A 19921-nucleotide genomic window follows, 5' to 3' on the forward strand; every position below is an offset into this window, starting at 1 on the left:
ATATAAAAATCAAATTAAATCAAATTTTAAGGGATGAAATTAAAAAAAAAATTCAAACAAAGTATATATCAATCAAAAGTTTGAGAATCAAATTTGATATAATCAGCAAATAATATAATATTTCTAAATTTTTCACAACTTTTAAAAAATATTTTTTATCTGAAATAAAAGGAAAACACTTTCCCTGGAAATAAAGCCAAATTTTTCTTTGACTGAAAAATATTTTTCGTTGACCAACTTTTCTAATGACAAATAACATAGAAAAGTTAGGAAAACACTTTACTGCAAATCAATTTTTTTTTAACTAAAAAATATTTTTGTTAATTAATTTTTTAATAATAAATAAATATAAAAATGTTTGGAAAATGATGAACACAAAACACACGTGGGCTTGACTGGGTTGGCTTGGCTTGAGCTCTGGCTGGGCCTTTCCCTTTCCCTAGAGTGGCGAGGAATCCATCTTATGCAAAACCTCATTTCAATTCCTTCCAGTATATTTATTTATTTCTTCAGCTTCTGCTGCTCCTCCTCCTCCTTCTTCATAAGGTAAGCCAATCAAATCACGTCTCTCTCTTCCGATTTTGTTGATTAGGGTTTTTCGTTTTCGAATTCATTAAACGGCGTTGAGTTGTTGACTATATCACTGCTTCACCGTTTGATTTCTTTTGCAGGTTGGAGAGAGAGAGATGTAATTTGTGGAGTAATTTTCTTTTTTGAGCAAAAAACAAAGAAAGCTTTTACAGGTTGGAGAAGGAGGAGAAAATGTGGACCAATGTATTCAAAATTGTATGTATTTTTAATGATTTTTTTCTTACTGTTTTTTTCAGCTCTGTTATTATTTATTACCGAATGCTCTCTCGTGGTAGTTAGTTAATGAATTGTTTGTTATTGAGTAGTGCAAAGGATTCTTCGGGTTTTGTGCCTGGATGAATAATTGAAATTCAAGTTTATTATTTAGAGAAATGCTAAGTTTTATCGGATGTTCGAGTTAGATTGTTTGTTTGAGATTGTTATTTGATCCGATTTAATGATGGGATCAAGGTTTTAAAGTTTCAGATGAATTAACTGAAAAGTCGTGTGGCATTATATTTAGTACTTGATTTGTGTTAGTGGTGGCGTATTAGCTGCTTAATTTAAAAAGGAATGCGTTTTGTGTAAATGGATTGCTATGTATGGAGTTCTTCGGGATGTGGTTTTTTCTAGGCAGTGGTTGAGAGGGATTTTGTTAGGAGAGAAAAGATGTAATGCATGGCGGAAATGAGACATTCTTCTAGAGATCATGAAACTTGACCAAGTGAAATGAGAGTTGCATGTATAGTAAAGATACTCCTGTAATGATGCACATGGCAGAATGCTAAAGTGATGGCATCTGAGCTTCTTTATCCAATATTAGATGAATAGGTAAGTGCTGGTATTGATTCTAGAATTATGCTCCTTCCAAATACACCATTCCTTTGAGCATGTCAAGCTATTCCAAAGTACTTTACTTCACTTCGCTTTCTCAAAATCCTTTTCATGCATTAATAACAATTCTTTTCTGTTATCTGGACAAACTTAATGCTTTTTAGATATGAAAAAAAAAAAAAACCTAATTGGCTTTAACAACAGGTTCATGGCTCAGATCCTCTGTTTTCCCTTCTGTTCTTAAGTTTGCCTTGGTCCTTATATGGAAGACTTGTTGTCCCAAAATGGTAGTAAAATATCAAAAGATCTTGGCATATTTGTGGCTAACAACATTTTTGAAGGGTTTTTTTTGTTCTTAATGGCTTCAATCTTTGTTATAGCTTTTTTATTTTGCATTTGCTCTTGCACGTAATGTTCTTATGAATATGAGAATTTCTTTTTCTGCCTGAATGCCTGATCAAACTTGCCACAGAATTTTATTTCCATTTTATAACAATTTGATCTGAATATTTAGTTTTTATGCATGTCATCTTTGTGTAGTTTGTTAATAACTATCCTTATTTTGCTCCATTTTCCTTTCTTAACTTAATCAACCATTTCTACAGGGTGGTCTGCATCATGTATCATGGTTCCAGTTTCTCCCGAATGAATCTGATTTGAACTCTTTACCTGATAAGAGGCAAGAATCATTTGCATCCCTTATCTTTGCCTGTGATTTGAACTCAAGAGCATCTATATATTAGAGATGGTAATCACAGTTAGGTGTTAAAAGATCATTAAAAGATATTTTTTATGGTTGAACAGTGTAAAAGTAGAGCAGAAAGACTTTGCTACATGGCTTGTGCTTTCAGCTCATTTTCAGTTGCAGAAGGAGGGGTTTCTAAGCACATGGACCAATTCCTTTGTTGGACCTTGGGATCCATCACAAGGTCTACATAATCCTGGTAAGAATTGCAATCAGTGACCATCTACCAACCACATGGTCCTTGCTTCCATGCATGAAAGAGAAAAACAAACGAATGAATCTGATCTTGTGATCATGCATGGGTTAGGCTGTGTTTGAGGTCTGACTCTGTTGGTTATATAACTTCCTAACAGATGAGAAAATAAAGCTCTGGCTTTTCCTTCCTGGACGTTACTCATCTGTTGTTGATAAGGCACAGGCTGCAGTGTCTAGATTAAGAGGTAACATTTGTTCATGAGTCTCTGTCGCTGCCACTCCCTTTATTTTATTTTTTTCTGAAATTCATATTTTAACGATTCAGGCAGGTTATTAATGTCTGTTATTGTCATTACCTTCTCTGCTGTTCGCTTTTTGCAACATTTGTATGGAACTTGAGCTAATGGTGGATAATTATATTATCATGAGTTTAATCTCTTTGTATCTTTCTTTTGTAGTTGTTGCATCTGGAGTTTGGGTGGCTCCTGGGGACTCTGAAGAGGTTGCAGCAGCCCTTTCTCAGTCTTTGAGGAATTATATAGAGAGGTAAACTTTTGTTGCTTTTTCTGGATATTAAGCATCCAGTATATTTTCTGTTTGAATTATTTAAACTAAAATTATATTGGTATTTACAGAGCATTGACCGGGCATTCATACATGAGGTTTGGAGATGTATTTTTAAAGTACCATCCATCTCAAAGTGAAGGACTTTCCAGGTTGAACATAAATATTTCTTGATTAATAGTAGTATAATTATAATGATGGCAATTTTCATAACCAAAAACATGATATCAAACAATTTAATGATTTTAGGGCCTCTGCATTCTTTTGGTCCTTGCTGTTGCTTTTCCCCACCTGCCATTCCTTTTCAATCCAATTCATGACTAAACCTCCTAGTACAAAGGTGTAATATTGTGTTAGGCAGTCAAACTTACGTTTCTTTTTAATAATGTAATTTGGTTGTATTCAGTAGTTTATTTTTGGTGGATGTTTTGCAGGAAAGGACGGCCCACAGTTGAATTCATCTTTTCTGCCTCTGAGGAGGCGATCTTTGTGCACGCGATAATATCTGCAAAGTTGGTGAAATTTCATAACTTAATTGTTTCTAGTTATGATATTGCATTATAACTTTCCCTAATATACATGTTTAATATGTTTTCAGGCATATCCGTGCACTTTCAAATGGTGACGTGGAAAGAGTTTTAAAACAGTCTTCTTCTAATTCCAGTTATAGGCTTCCAGGTTGCTGCACATTATATTTTGGGATTTCTTAGAAATGATCTTATCACATATTTTACAAGAATATTAGGACATCTTCATGGTGATTACAGAATCAGAAAGCCTTTTTATTTTTGTTATGTTTATTATGTCTAGGTAATTCATAATTTCTGGAATGGTATGCAACAATGGTGCTTGAAGATTGGATTGAGCTATGGAACCAATTCACTTTTTTTCCCTTGTTGTTTAGGGCTTAAGCTTTGATTTACCCTAGCTCCAAGCATCCAGGAAACGGTTTTGTAAGTTAACACAAGTATAGTAAGATAAGAAACGCCTCATCTAGTTGAATCATAGCTTCTGGATGGTGTCTGAAACAAGAAAGAGATATGAAAAGGAGTGTCATCACATGTGGATACTGGTTTGAGAAACATAAGAGAAAAAAATTGTTGTCTGAGTTTGAACGACTACTTTAAAATACCTACAAGACAGAGCAATCACTGGAAGGAAATATAAATAAACATAAAAGTGCAATTGACTGTGGCTCAGGTAGACATCACTTTTCCTTGTGGAGTGTGGAGAAGGTAGTTCGTTGATGCATGAACATGTTGGGATGTTGTGATTTGTATCATGAAGGCATTCGAAGGATGCCCTGCTAAGGTTTCAGTGTTTTCAACATTCAAGCAATTTTGTTCTTATTGCAAGTATTCAAGGTTGTGCCACATGGTCAACTAGGAATATCTTGGCCATGTTACTGGGAATATCATTTCTGAGTTCTAGACAGCAACATAAGTATTTGCAAAGCATATGGTTATGATTTATTTGAGCAATTATTTATCCAGTATTTCTACACTTGCTTAACCTGTAAAATATTCCACATCCCCCTAACCACCTATATTGGTGGTGGAAGGGTCTATCTATGGGCATTTTCACCACCTTCCTTCTTTATGAATAGCTGAATTTCTTGTCATGTGACAATGTCAATTATGCGTATCTTTTCTATATCGGAATCTCTAAATTGTGTCTTGTGTTTTCATCTTGTAGTGATCGCTTCTCCCCATGGAATTCGTGGTTCACTGACAGGATGTTGTCCAAATGATCTTGTCAAGCAAGTGTTCATGAGGTAATTTTATGTTTTATGTAGAATTCCGTATGTTCACACTTCTTCCTTTCTTTTGGAGTTTGGGCTAATATTTTCTATTGGCAACTTATGTTTTCCTCAACAGTTCTGGCAAGTCTAAGACATCGAATGGATTTATTGGCATGCCATATCATGTTTCTCAAGGGCCTGGCTGCCAGCTGAGGGAGCAAAATTGCTATGTTGAAATTACACTAGGTTGCCCAAGGTCAGAGAGTGACAAGGAATTGGAAACAAACTTGCAGTCAACTAAGAATTCATCCAAGAATCATATTGCAGAATCTCCTGCAGTAAGGAGAGGTGATCAGAAGGTATCACCAGATCACTTATCAGCTTATGAGAAAGCATTTATTTATCCAGTTGAAGCAATTGTTGTCCCAGTCTTGCCAAAATCTTTTGCCAGGTCTTCTTTGAAAAGGTAAATTGAATTATGTTGTAGTTATTTTCTAGTTTTGGAGAGAGGGTTATACTTTTCAAGGTTGGGGGTATATTTATTCTCTAGTTTAATAGATGGGATGATCACAAAACTTGTTTCTGTTTGTTCATAAATGTTGTTATATGTGGCTTAAGCTAATATTGATTTTGTACTTGCAGATTTTGGCTACAAAATTGGATAGGGCCATCACTGCCTGGTTCATCATTCTTTATGCACTGGTTAGTTATGATCATTTTTGGAAGAAAAATCGCTGATACTACTTGAGAAATTATGCTGTTAAAGTTCCCAATTTTTTTCAAGTTAATAAACCCAGTCCATCACTTGCTTTATCTTTTGACAATTATCTATATGCCTGGGTCTTTTTTTAGGTCATGTATGTGCCACCTTAGGTTGTGTTTGCCATGCTTTCAAATCACGATCCCAATGACAGCTTGATTGCCTTGGTCATCTTCATTATGCAGCATCATTAGCAACTTTTAGCAAATTTTTAGTATCTAGCCTTTTTAATACTGTATCTTAATGAACACAATAGCAACACTATGACTGGTTAAATATCATAAAAATACCCTATGCTTCAATGTCATAAAATGTTCGTCTACAAAACAATCCTTTTACTGAGATATTTATCTCAAATCTTCAAAAAAGGATAGTTGGATCTTGACTTTTGAAGCAAATGTTTCAAGTTTAATGCTTGATCCAGGTGAAAATGATATATATATATATATAATTGAAGAAAATGGTGTGGGGTATGGGGTGCTTAGAAAAAGTGCAAAAACACAAAGTATGAAAGAAATGGGATAGAGATCAAAACTGTTGGTGGGGATTTTTAAAACTGTTGGCATACACTAACAGTATGTAATTTATGGTTGTGATTTGAGAAAGTGCTGTTATAACAGTGAAAAATGGTAATGGGAAGTGAAAATCCCATTATTTATGGTGTTACAAAACATTCAATGATTAAATTTCATGGTAATTTTTATGACTGGTTGAATGTGGTTTAGTAGAAAAAGCAAGACTTGAATAGATACTGCCTGTCTCGTAATTATGGACCCAGCACATCCTTATTTTTAAGTCCTTGTCATCAACATGAATAATGTTTAAAAAATTATATTGACTTCTCATTTAGTTATACATACACTTTGATTTTTTCTCTACTTCAATAATTAGTAAAAAGGTTTGGAAACAAAAAAGACTCCTTACAGCAATTATGGTCTTTAATCTTCAGTTTGGCTCTTACATTTTTCTTCTTTCTTCAGTGGTGGTGATACAGATTTTCTGGAAGGATCTTGGATTGAATCTAATGGATTACGTATGCAGCACAGCTATAACAGTAGTAGCAATAGTAATAGTAGCAGCATCAGCTCCATAATTAGCGGCTCTAGTGATAGTGATTACAAGATGACCACCGGTGAGCTTGAGGCTGATGGTGATTCCTTGTCATGCAGACAATCCGGTTTATCTTCCAATGATCAGATGGAAATTGATGACCTCAAATTGGTACTCCTTTTCATCCATATTCATAGTATTGACTTCTACATTCCTTGAGTTTATTCATTATCTGTAGACAAGGATACCTATGTTTCAGCTGAAGATGAAGATGGTGTTGTACACACTAAAGTTCACAAAAGTCTACATATAATGACATGTCCACAAAATCTAAACACAAGGGACAGGCATCTTTTCCTGTTTTTGAGTTTATCTTATTGGCATGGGTTTTTCTTTTTAAGTGTGCACAAACTAGATAGAAGAATGGTATATGATCGTTTTAGAATGGCACCAAAGGATCCATATAGCTGACCCTAACTAGTTTGGAATTGAGGCTTTCTTGTTGTATAAACTAAATAGAATAAACAATTGTGAATACAGAAATCTCATAGAAGCCTTGAGTACTATAGCCTTTGTCAGCCTAATATTTCACAAGATTATGCCATTTAGTAACTCCTACAGGGTAGTCGTTTCTTGTGCAGAAATTGCCAGTACATAGCTCAATGTCTTCTTCACATAGTTGAATTTAGCAAAGTAGATTATGTAATTGCCATTTCATGTTGGCAACTGTCCAGCAGGAATGTATTGTTACATGCATGCACATATACTGCAATCTAACAAAATTATACTTATTGCAAGTTCTATAGTGAGTTGGATCATTTTGTTGTTTCATTCTTGTATTGTGTTTCATCAATAGAAGCAGGCTACTTGCCATTCCTATACACTGAATCCTTGGATCCTTAGATTCTTGATCTTATTCTTATATCTTTTGTGATTTGTAAAAGGGATGTCTAGGACCTTTATGGTACTTCAGCAATCCTAACAATCCATGATTCTACCTAAATGCATATCAGCCCATTTTCAACCCGACTTCCAAAGTGATAGAGACCAGGGAGGGTTAGACATGGGTTACTGCTTTTATGTTGCCTGTGGCCTCTAGCAAGGATTTCTGTATGATTGTTACTGTTTTGATTAATATTAAAAATTCTCATTCCTGGAGGTCCCCTCAATATGATTTAGGTGTGAACATTTGATGCTGTTGCCTAAGTTTCCCCTACAACTAAACTATCAATTGCCCAAACTGTGGATTCTGAGTTGGGGTTGAATGTGCACTTCCATGGTCTGCTTACTAGATTGCTCTCTTAATTAACTCTCATGTGGTCTCCTCTTGAGCAATATATGTCTTGATTGAGTTTTATCCTGCAAAGAAGGTATACAGGGGTAAAGAAACCACTCCCTTTAGTTGACTATGGCTGCACTTAATTACTCCTCATTAGAAGTTGTAAGTGATTATGTTCATTTCTTTCATATGTATCTTGTCAATATGATCTAGGCATGAGCCTTTGATGCTGTTGCCTTACATTTTTTGTTAGGCAAGATGGGTTCCTTTTTCATGATTTTCTGGACATGGTTTGAATGGGTTGTGGCTAATTAAGGGACACTGGAAAGTGGAAACTTGTCTTTATGGATGATGAATTTAAACAGCACTTGAACCTGTCTTTATGTGTGTTCGTTTTAGACATTATGTGGGATTCAGACAGATGACTATGCTGGAATTTCTTATGCAGGGTTCTAAGCGTCCTCGAACAGGAATGAATGAGCCATATGGTCAAGTGGGCACGGTTAAAAATGCTCCTATGCAAGAGTTTGGTTCGGTTGAAGTTAATGCTTCAGCTATTACAGGAATTGCAAATGAGCAGATTGGATCTCGTTGGGATTGGGATGATGACAGGGGTGCAGGAATGGATATCCAAGCTCTTCTCTCTGAATTTGGTGATTTTGGCGACTTCTTTGAGAATGATGATCTGCCTTTTGGAGAGGTAATCTCTTATAAACTGCAAGCGTAACACAGTGCACAACAACGGGAGATATTCATTTGTATGCATGCTTTTACTAGTGCACACAAATTTTTATTGAACGTTTATCCGTTGAAAGGAATGTATAAGAATTGTAGATATGTCGATGGGAAAACATTTTGTGACACGGGAAATAAAATACTCCATACAAAGCAATGGAATATTTGACACTCAATACAGATTATTATTGTCCTTATGAACCTGGAAGGCATTTCTTTCTGCTGATAGACCTTGATGTTGCATTCTATCAATTGCCAAATAGCACTAGAATCTAGATGTTTTATTTGAATTGAAGTTCGAGAATTTCTTATCAATTTCCCCCCTGGGAGCTTGGAAGGTCTATAATTGCTTTATTGCCTTGTTATAGTAAAACAAAATAAAGTTTTAAGCTTTTCTGGAACTAATTCCAGCCCTTTGTTTTGTGAAGCCTCCTGGAACAGCAGAGTCACAGGCTCTTATGTTTTCTGGTCCAGATTGTGGTGAAGTTGCTAACACTCCTATAGGAGTAATGGATGTTGTGGATCAGATGCTTCTGCCAGCAGCTTTCCCATCTTTCGAAAGTTTTAATCCATCTCCTGCAGTAGCCATAGATGAAAGTGCCAGCAAAAGCCAAGAAGCCACTCACGGTGCTCTGGCATTAGTTCCAGTGAACTGCACTCCACCATCTTCTTCAGGTGAGTTTGATTATTTAATCAAAGCCGAAGCTTTGTTGACATTTGCCCCAGAATATGGTGCAGTTGAAACCCCTACAAGCGAATTCTCCTCATCAATTTTCAGACGCCCATATTGTCCAAAATCTCACCAAGTGGAGAGCTCAAATCCAAGTTCAAATAAGTATGCATATGGTGCAACACCACCACCTTCTCCTTTCTTTGAAGGATCAAATGAGAAAACTGGTATGCAGGTGAATCTGAAAACAGGTGCTGGAAGGAATGACACAAAAAAATATTACACTCTTGTGGAAAGTGGGAAAGTGCATCTTGATAGAAGAACTTTCATATTTAATGAAAGTCATCCTACAAGTGAGGTGATGGTGCCATCTCCATTATTGACTTCCAATTCCTCAAATACTGTCCAGAGGAAAATGAGCGATTGCATACTAGGAGCTGAAAATTTCTTATTTTCTATGAAGACTGTTCTGGCAACTGAAGTAGAATGCATTATGTTTCAAGCTTCCATGTGCAGTATGCGACACATGCTGTTGTCTTATGGTAACCCTACACCTGTAAATTTGAGTAGGTTAAGTGGAAGCACTGTTTTGAATCAGCTGCACGGTGATGCAAGTACCATGACGGACAGCATATCTGCCAGGTATGAAGTGAAGAAAAAAGAATCTATACCAGTTAGAATAGCTGGGGATATGGATGGGGGATTGCTAGATGGACACCTCAATGCACCTGTAGGTGTTTGGCGCTCTGTTGGAGTTCCTAAATTAACAAAACATACTAGTTCACCAAATATTGAAGTTAGCGCATCCTTGCCACACCATTCATTCAGCGAGGAAGGAATTCTCTCTTATAGGCAAAGGCAGCAGCCGCTGCAGGAGCTTTTGGATGGCATGGCATTGCTTGTCCAACAAGCTACTTCCTTCGTTGATGTGGCTCTGGATGCAGATTGTGGTGATGGTCCTTATGGTTGGCTTGCATTACAAGAACATTGGAGGCGTGGATTTTCTTGTGGGCCTTCCATGGTCCATGCAGGTTGTGGGGGGGCTTTGGCTGCTTGTCATTCTCTGGACATTGCTGGCGTAGAACTAGTTGATCCACTTTCTGCTGATGTAAGCTTTTGTTTTTCATTTAGTACAATTTATTGTGGGATAATGGTCGAACAGTTACTATATTTCTCCATCTAAGCATCTTTTTCTGTATTATGATGAGAACCACTTTCCTGTTCCTCAGATTCATTCTTCTGCAGTGATTAGCTTGCTGCAGTCTGAAATTAAAACAGCCTTAAAATCTGCATTTGGGAATTTGGACGGTCCATTATGTGTCACTGATTGGTGCAAAGGCCGCTTTCAGTCAGGTGATGGAGCAACCACATGTGATGGACTCATTGGGGAGTCCACTTTAAGTGGATGCAAAGATTCTTCAAGCATTGTAACACTGCCTGTTGGAGAACCAATGAGCCCAGCCCTCTCTTGTGCTGCTGGATCATCGTCCCTCAAAGGTATGGTAATGCTGTGTTCACGTGCACATCCCATGGCATGTTTGGTTTTTGAATTTACAGGTACTTAACATTTTCTCAATTGCTGCAGCATCCAGTACATTGGATGGAGCTAAAGTGGATGAGACATCCCAAAGGAGATCAAACCAGGAAATAGAGCCAGAGCTGCGTTTCAGGATAAAGCCGACAGTGTTTGTTCTTCCCTCACCTGCTATTCTTGTTGGGTATGTATTGTGATTGGTTTTGATTCCACGTCAACACCTGATAAATTAAGAAACAAATTTAATATCTTTAGATGAGCATTGTGAAGGGAATGTTTGGGATAGCTCTGTGAGTTCAGTTTTTTCATTCAGCTTTAATATTCGGTAACATTGTGTATGATATGTGCTCTTTTTTTTGTCTAATAGGTACCAGGACGATTGGCTTAAGACATCGGCAAGCTCTTTACAACTCTGGGAAAAGGCTCCTTTTGAACCATATGCTTCACCAAAACCAGTAAGAGCCTTGCAACCAGTGCATTCTAAGGATACTCCTGCTGTCTGTTTTGTATCCCTGGTTTTTTTGTCTCTGAAAGAGATCTTTTGTGGATTTCATTGTAGATGATAATGCAACTTTATTGTTCGTTAACTTTTGCAGATTAGTTATTATGTTGTATGTCCAGACATCGATCCCCTTACTTCTGCTGCTGCAGATTTTTTCCAACAACTTGGAACTGGTGAGTGTATATTCTTGCCCTGGTGATGTGTCAATTCATCTTGTTCATAAAATACGCCCAACCATTCCAATGAGGGGAAGGGTCCCACATACTTTTCTCTTGGAGGAAGAAAGTGATTTCTAGGTTTTGTTCAAGTTCTGCTAACAACTATGTGAGAATTTTGCTGCTTAAAATTTTGTGATCCCAGTCTTTTAGGGAAGTTGTTTTTCTTTTGTTAAAGAAGTTCCTAGCTGTAGAGGAAAAAAGCCTCTGCTATTGACTTATTCTTTTCACTTGTGTTTCTATATCTAACTTATAAAACACATGTTTCATGAAATTTTCCTGGATTTATCAATTTGTGTGCAATCATGTGTTTTTCTATTGCATATCCTATTTGAGTAATTCATTTAAGTTCAATGGCTCCATGTCATCATGTAAAAATTGGTTCAGTATTGTAAGTGACTCTTTTTTTCCCTTCAGTTTATGAAACTTGCAAACTGGGAACTCATTCACCTCAGAGTTTGGGAAACCATATGGAGATGGATGCTGGGAAATCTTTGTATACTGGTTTCGTACTACTTGATTGCCCTCAATCAATGAAGATAGAAAGCAGTAATGCATCTCTTGTGGGATCGATAAGTGATTATTTTCTCTCTCTCTCCAATGGTTGGGACTTGGCGAGCTATCTTAAGTCTCTCTCAAAAGCTGTCAAGGCTTTGAAAATTGGTCCATCATTATTGACAAACCCAAAAGAAGGAAGTAGCAGTTCTTGTATGGTAAGTAGCAACTTCTATTTTCCTTTTCTGAAGGATGTGTTGGATTTTTTTTCTCCAATTGCTTTGCCTTTTGTATCCCAAAATGGCATTATTAGTATGGTGTTTTCCAATTCTTTCACTTTTAGCCACCACTGTTGATGAGAAATGCTCTCTGTGTTTGATGGATGATGTCATTAACATATGATTTTACTTGTGATATCTTGTTATGATTGGAAACTGCTTCCTGAAATCATGTTTTTTATGTGCTTTCGGGTAATCTAGATGGGTTTGTTACTTTCTGCTAGTTTTAAGCTCCATAATCTGTAGAATTCAAATCATGCCGTGTACTATTATGTTGTGTTTCTGTTTCTTGAGCAGGAAATAATATGTTTTTTCATGGCCACAGTATGCTTGTCTGCATCTTGTGTCAGGCACATAACAGCATGCTAGTAAATTATTCTGTAACTGAATACCTCTCTGATGGTTACTTAGGTTATCTATGTGGTGTGCCCCTTTCCTGAACCTGCTGCAGTTCTACAAACTGTCATTGAATCCTCTGTTGCTATTGGATCAATCATTCCCCCAGCTGATAGAGAGAGGAGGTCTATGTTGCTGGGTCAGGTCAGGAAAGCATTAAACAGCTTGGCAGCTGTGGATGATGCATCAGCATCAAATGTTCTAGTACTTTCAGGGTTTAGCACTCCTAAATTGGTATTGCAAATCGTGACAGTTGATGCCATTTTTAGGGTTACAAGTCCAGCTCTTAATGAGCTCATCATTCTTAAGGAGACTGCTTTCACTGTCTATAATAAGGCTCGGCGAATTTCAAAAGGATCTTCAAATGATGTTCAGTCATCATCAGCGTCAAGTAGATCTCATTCGGCATTAACACAAATGAGTTCTGTTCCAGCAATGTGGAATTCTTTACCACGAGAGGCTGACATTGATTCTAGATTGAGAGCCGGTACCTGGGATAATTCCTGGCAAACAATGAGGACTGGAAGCTTGACCTGTGATCCAAACAGAAATGGAGATTTTTCTCTTCAAGATGAGATTCACTACATGTTTGAACCACTTTTTATTCTTTCAGAGCCTGGATCTCTGGAGCATGCTGTCACGCCTGCAGTTTTTGGTAATTTAGGCTCTGAATCTTTAAAGATGCAATCTGATGATAGCAGTGGAAGCTTCATGCAAAGTGCAAGCTCAGCAGGGAGTGTGGATACTGGATCTAGCTCTCAACATGATGGATCTGAGCCCACTGGCTTTGGATCTAGTCATCAAAAAGCACTTCCAAGCCTGCATTGCTGCTATGGATGGACAGAGGACTGGCGTTGGCTAGTTTGCATCTGGACAGACGCAAGAGGAGAATTGCTTGACAGCCATATATTCCCTTTTGGTGGAATTAGCAGTCGCCAGGATACAAAAGGTCTGCAATGCCTTTTTGTGCAAGTTTTGCAGCAAGGATGTCAGATACTTCAGTCTTGCTCCTCTCCTGATACCGGCAGTGTAAAGCCTAGAGATTTTGTGATTACTCGCATTGGAAGCTTCTTTGAGCTTGAGTACATAGGTACAAAAGTTCCTTTCACATAGTCCTCCATTGTTCTCTATTTGATGGTTACAGTCAATTGATTTGTCATGTTCCCTAGTTGGAATAGCTGCTTCACAACTATTTTATTGTTGAAGTGCAACAAGTAAATGGTTTATGAATTCAGTTTAAATAATAGATGTTTTTCATTTTACTTCACTTACCAATTACCAGTAATGGCTGCAGTTTTGGAGTGCTTGTAACCTGACCTTTATTTTATAGTATTTGTAACCTGTTGCTAAGTTGCCAGGAATTTATAGTCGCATGCAACTATTTATCCATTTAGCCTGTTGATTGAAGGATTTTCTGATGCTGTAATTATGACATGACCTTTATTTTTGTTCTATCCTTTTGGCATTAACATTCTGTTATTTTTCTTCTATTATGTGATTAAACAGAGTGGCAGAGAGCCATTTATTCAGTTGGGGGTTCTGAGGTGAAGAAATGGCCACTGCAACTACGGCGCTCAATGCCTGATGGGATGGCTGCAAGCACTAATGGTGCTTCCTTGCAGCAGCAGGAGATGAGTTTAATTCAAGAAAGAACCCTGCCTTCCTCACCTAGTCTATTGTATAGCCCTCTCTTGAAAGCATCTGGCTATATGAAGGGTGGTTTGGGGCAACCTTCTTCGAGAAAACAGCTTATGGGTGGGTACACTGTTGTTGACAACTCAAGGGGGATGCTTCAGTGGGTGCAGAGCATCACTCTTGTTACAATTTCAGTCGACCATTCTTTACATCTAATGTTTCAGGCTGATATGCCATCTCCTGGTAAGATGATATTCTTTCCCTCACTCTCATTCTTTATTTCCCCTCAATGCATTCATATTCAAAGCATTTTGATGCTCTTGTTAAAAAAGTTTACATTCTTCTTCTATTGTTTGCTGCATCTGCTTTTGATGTCTCTTGTAGCTACTTTTTATCAGCTGTCTTATTTTCTTGGATGTGGATGGACACCTTGGCATAGTCTTAGTGTCCTTGTGGGAAATATTTGGTGTGACTTTAGATAATGTTCTTATGTTGGTGTGGTGATGAAGATGCACAATAATGAACATATTAAAAGCTCACACTATGTCGCTTAATTATTGGGAATGGTTTTACTGGGCATGCATGGACAATTACACAGGCACACATACTTGGTGACTTATAGGAACATTTGAAATATTTTTGGTGTGGCTTGTTTAGAGGAGTTGTTAATATCTTAGCACATATGATCAAATCCTTGTAATCAGGTGCATGTTAAGATTTTTTGGAACATCTTTTCCTTCACCATTCAGGGCTGGAATTTGAAACTTTATTACCTGGAGTACTAAAACAGCAAAAGTTTGTGTAGGAGGAAATGGCAGTAGTGTTGGCCCATCAATCTATCGGGAAGGTATCTCTCCTGTCAAGTCTCTTGGTTCAACATCCGCATCTTACATTTTGATTCCGTCACCCAGCATGCGCTTCCTTCCCCCAACACCTTTGCAGCACCCCACATGCCTCACTGCTGAATCCCCACCACTTGCTCATCTCCTTCATAGTAAGGGATCTGCAATTCCTCTCTCCACTGGTTTCGTGGTTTCAAAAGCTGTACCTTCCATGAGGAACGACTATAGGAGCGATGCAAGAGAAGAATGGCCTTCAGTTCTTTCTGTGAGTCTCATTGATTATTATGGAGGTAACAACATGACCGAAGATAAAATGTATAGAGGGATTATGAAGCAAGGGGGACGGACTTTAGGCACAGATGGTAAAGATTTAGAAATCGGGACCCAATTAATTCTTGAAAACATCGCAGCAGAACTTCAAGCCCTATCTTGGATGACCGTGAGCCCAGCATACTTGGAGCGACGAACTGCTCTCCCATTTCATTGTGACATGGTTTTAAGACTCAGAAGACTGCTTCATTTTGCTGATAAAGAGCTCTCTTCACAGCCTGGTCGGTCACAGGTATAAGGAGAAGCAACTTGCTTGGTTTTTCTCTTTCTAGATATTTAAGAAGACTCAGAAATCTCAAGCAAAACTCTGTCCGTGCCGTGCAGCGCCGCTCCTTCATCCTCCTATGTACAAGAAACTGTAAAATGTAAACGTAATTGTAGCCTGCTGATAGATAGCCCTCCTTTTTGAAGGCCTAGAAAGTAAGAAATGAAATGTTTGGGAAGAAATAGTTAGATCTAACAGGTATAGTTCTGACAGCAGATGCTGAAGATGTAAATGAATAGGACAGTTCATTGTTTCTCTAGGCACAGCATGTTTGTAGAGATCTTTTGTTTATGTTAGACATTATCACCATTGTAATAGTGTCCATTGTTCTTCATCTAGTTCAATATTATTTTTTTGTTGGTTATTATTTTGATTCTCTTATAGCTAAGATGGAAGATGTTTTTCTTCCGTTGATAAACCTGATCAGTTAATTCTTGCCATTTCCTCTTTACCTCATATTTTCCATACATGACTAAACACTAGACATCAGTTTCAAGTAGTTTTTATTGACATAACCGAGCCATAGATATTGAATCTATCCTGGACAATTCATAAATAAATAAAATAAAATGATGTTGTTTTGAATTGAATAGATTAATTTCAATAAACTTCTTCAAGTTCAATTAACTTGTTCAATTTCTAACTTGAATCAGAGACTCAATAAATTTGAAGTAAACAGTAAAAAAACAATTCTCATGTAGAATATTTTCCAAACCAATCTACTTTACACAAAACTAACGGGTTTCGTGTAAATAATAGATTCTCAACAAACCAAAATATAATTTAAGAGAAAAAAAAGGGACAGGACATGGGTGGCACTAATTTCTAGAAGCCATGGTTTTTTATGCCAAGTCTTGGCGTCCAGACAAAGCTTGCCCCAACCAACCACTTCTGCCTGGTGATTCTGGATATGGTCACTTCCACACAAATGATGTGAGATTCCGCATTTCATCTTTGCAAGCATTTTTATTCATATATCCTCTGTTTAATTTAGTTGATTATGCATGTGAAAACAAAATTATAATGGGCAGCAGGTGCTTGGATTCCAACTTACTAAACAATATATTAGTGAGTATAATTATCCATGATTAAGGCCATTAGAGAGGTTTACAAAGCTTAATTAATATTTATATGAAGCTTTACAGGGAGGGGGGGCTGCAATCTCACATTCTAGGCCCCAACAAGCATGTGCCATTTGTTAACAATTTCACATCAACAACTGGTTTTAACTCCTGCCCTGCCCTCTTACTCATAATTCTCATAACATTGCTTGATAAAATGCCCAAGTCTAATAATCCAATGCATTTGTGGTGTGGTTTAGGGATTGGATGGCCTCAATAGTGATTTTTTTAAAAAAAAAATTATAGTTGGTGAAATTAATGGGGAACTCAAGGATGGCGGAGTTTAATGACAATGGAACCTTTTGTGACAGAATTTCAGTGATAACAAACTAATTTTTCCCATTAATGACTATGGTTTCCCTTGATAATCAAAATTGATGGTAGAATTCAGCAGGGTTATGGTGGCGCATATCATTGTGTAGGGTATCCCTAAAGTTTTGACGGCTATCATTTATCAATGGTATAGTTCATGAGAACAGAGGAAGAATCATGTGTCTCTATCAAATTGCATAATATCTTTCTTGTGGGGCTATGGTGCATCAGGGCAAAGGGCAATATTTCCCAGGCCATTTAGCCTTCCAAATTGGAATGTGTCACCTAAGTTTTGAGATGCATTTGGCACTTAGAATCAGAACATCTCTAATGCTTGGAATTAAGGTTTAGTTATTGTTATTTTGGAAGCCCTTTTACAGATTTGAATTGGACAGTGATTATCATAGAGATGCTTCTGCCAGGATTTTGTAGCAAAACAATTCCTTTCCTATAAACTACCAGGCCATTTGATTCTGGACCATATTTCTTCCCATGTTATGAAATTGTAACCATTTCTCTACATTCACATGGTAGGCCATGCCTTCAAGTTCAGTGACACTGTGCCTAATACAGTCAAAATTGAAGGCCCCAAAAAGCACTGTCTACAATCATCATCTTCACCACACAAATCCAGTAGAATCTGCCAAACTACAGCTCATTACCATCTTTCCAACAAAAGCTCTCAACTCTTTCGTTCACTTGTTTAACAGCAATCTTTTCTTAATGACCCCTCTAAGCCTCAATTATGGAATTTGTTAGAAGGTGATCAAATGGTTGAGAAGAACACCAGTTACTCTCATAAAAAAGAAAGAACACCAAGCATTCATTGGAGAAGTAGAAGTAAAAGAAGATTTATTACTAGAATAAATCACAAATACAAGTGAGAGAAGCTCAAGGGCAAGTAGGATACATGAATAATGGATGGACAAAATCCACCAACACAAATCCAAGCTCAAGGCTAGCTAATACTCTAGCTCCACATTCCCCCCCTCCCAAAAAAAAAAAAACAGACACAAGAATTATACAAGTCATGATAATTACAATACAAATGCCATCAAAATATATCAATCACACCCCAAGTACATGACTTTAAAGATCAACAATACATAAATAAATACAAAATAAGAAGAAGAAAAATCCCAACCCATTTCCTCTCCCTCTTTCCTTTGTCTCTCCCATGTTGTAGCGTGAAAGATCCAAGATTACCAAAGAGTAAAGAAATGTAATCAGAGAGGGAGAAAGAAAGATGGGTAGGGAAAGAAATGAGAAAAAAACATGGTAAAGCATCTAATGAGTTGAAGTTGGGTGGCTCAAAGGAAGAACCCAAAAGCAAGAGCAACAAACGATGCCAGGAATGTGGGAACAAAGATGGTGGCATCAGATGTTGGGCTTGGTGCTGGTGCATTGGCAGCTGTTGCCTTTTGCATGGTTGAAAAGGCCATCAAGACCACCATCAAGACAGCAAAGACCTTCATTTTCATTGCCTCCATTTTCTTGTTGTTTAGCAAAGAAAGAAAGACTACGATTCCTCTTTGAAATGAGATTTGTTTAGAGAGAAGTTGCAGAGAGAGAATGGAGACAACAGCTTGTAGGAATGTGGATGGTAGGTGTTTCTGTGTGGGTGTGGGTGCGCATATATAAAGGGGTAAAGAGAGAGATTTTGAAGAGAAGTGTGAGAACAGGGTGGCAAAGACAAGGGTTGCCAAACAGCTGTCCAATGTTCCTTTGTGGGTCTCCATATTTTGCTGTCTTGTTCGATCTCTCTCTCTCTCTCTCTCTCTGTTGAATTAATAATTGATTATTTTTTTTTGTTGGGTTGTGAATGATTTCATTCAACGTTGTGGGAAATATACTCTTTTTTTTTTTTCTTTTAAGAAATTGTTGGCCTTCCCAAGTTTGTTGATGGGAAAAACCTTTCATGTGGTTGCTTGCTAACATGGTTTGAGTCATTGTATGGTCTTAAATCATTGGCATGACTTGAAAGGATAATAAATTATTAAGGTTTTGTAATATATATATATATATATATATATATATATATATATAAAAAGATCTTAAATGAAGAATAAAATCTTGTAAATTCTATTTTCCAGGTAAACAAATTGGATATTAATTAGAGATCTACCTTTTCTTCCTTCTATTTTTATTTTATATTAATTTTATTATAATTATAAAACTCAATTTAAGAATCAATTCACAGCTAAAGTGATTCAAGAAGGTTAACCCGAGTTAACTCAATCTTTTTAATAAAAAAAATCAAAACAATATTATTTTGTAAAAAAAATTAACAGATTTTAACTGAATTTCAACAAATCAACTTGAATTTTTTATTTTTTTAACTTAAACTCATCTTAACTTCGAGTCGATGAGGTATTAAATCAACCTGCTTGCTAGGCTAATTCATGATTTACAACTGGAAATTATATAGCTAGAAGTCCTTTTCTTTTCCCCGATAAAAACAGTGAATGCATTAATTCCAAGTCCAGTACAGCTATTTAATCAAATTTATTTTTCGTTATCGTAATTATTTGGTGTGATGTCGATTGACGATAACAAGTTGTTCTTGCTTGAATGATATCATTGAGGGAATTTATGAGTCGATGTCGACTTAATTTGATGAAACTGAGAATTTTTTTGCTTAAATTCCAAATAGAAAGGGATACCTTAACCGTCACGATATGAACATTCCTATGACGTTAAACATCAAGGAATGCTTCAGATATGCACCTAATTTTAACCTAACTTGTTGGTACTTTGTCAAGATCAATACCTATTATATTTTACACGCTTGACAGCTCTGGGCCAGCAATGCAAGAGAATTGATCTTCTCTGTAGTTCCAATCCAAATATACA

The 19921-nt window shown here is 36.9% G+C and overlaps 2 protein-coding genes across 3 annotated transcripts; one reads left to right on the top strand and one right to left on the bottom strand.

Annotated features, from left to right (window-relative positions):
* The first annotated feature begins 395 nt into the window (after nucleotides 1-395).
* LOC7461357 (mediator of RNA polymerase II transcription subunit 13) lies at nucleotides 396-16002 on the top strand. Of its 2 annotated transcripts, none has more exons than XM_024596807.2 (23): nucleotides 396-546; nucleotides 672-786; nucleotides 2010-2083; nucleotides 2209-2348; nucleotides 2503-2589; nucleotides 2803-2890; nucleotides 2980-3060; nucleotides 3343-3420; nucleotides 3507-3586; nucleotides 4604-4682; nucleotides 4786-5115; nucleotides 5292-5351; nucleotides 6390-6630; nucleotides 8187-8438; nucleotides 8902-10251; nucleotides 10373-10640; nucleotides 10729-10861; nucleotides 11045-11132; nucleotides 11274-11352; nucleotides 11812-12107; nucleotides 12579-13653; nucleotides 14070-14441; nucleotides 14995-16002. In XM_024596807.2, exons 2-23 carry the CDS (start codon nucleotides 763-765, stop codon nucleotides 15606-15608), a joined length of 5889 nt encoding a protein of 1962 aa, XP_024452575.2. In that variant the 5' UTR covers nucleotides 396-546; nucleotides 672-762; the 3' UTR covers nucleotides 15609-16002. The 2 variants fall into 2 exon arrangements, with proteins under 2 accessions (XP_024452575.2, XP_002304853.4); XM_002304817.4 differs by having other exon boundaries at nucleotides 15004-16002.
* Nucleotides 16003-17903: 1901 nt separating this feature from the next.
* Nucleotides 17904-18690, bottom strand: LOC7463569 (arabinogalactan protein 13). Its single transcript, XM_024597215.2, has one exon. It carries the CDS (start codon nucleotides 18556-18558, stop codon nucleotides 18379-18381), a length of 180 nt encoding a protein of 59 aa, XP_024452983.1. The 5' UTR covers nucleotides 18559-18690; the 3' UTR covers nucleotides 17904-18378.
* Between the last annotated feature and the right edge of the window lie 1231 nt (nucleotides 18691-19921).

The sequence above is a fragment of the Populus trichocarpa genome, chromosome 3, assembly GCF_000002775.5.
Source record: "Populus trichocarpa isolate Nisqually-1 chromosome 3, P.trichocarpa_v4.1, whole genome shotgun sequence".
Lineage (NCBI taxonomy): Eukaryota > Viridiplantae > Streptophyta > Magnoliopsida > Malpighiales > Salicaceae > Populus > Populus trichocarpa.

Excerpts from the sequence above, each read along its gene's own strand:
- LOC7461357 (XM_024596807.2), top strand. The coding sequence starts at position 763 with ATGTGGACCAATGTATTCAAAATT. Across the intron at positions 2,349-2,502 it reads ACAAGGTCTACATAATCCTG|ATGAGAAAATAAAGCTCTGG; the intron begins GTAAGAATTGCA and ends ACTTCCTAACAG. Across the intron at positions 12,108-12,578 it reads GAAGTAGCAGTTCTTGTATG|GTTATCTATGTGGTGTGCCC; the intron begins GTAAGTAGCAAC and ends ATGGTTACTTAG.
- LOC7463569 (XM_024597215.2), bottom strand. The coding sequence starts at position 18,558 with ATGGAGGCAATGAAAATGAAGGTCTTTGCTGTCTTGATGGTGGTCTTG.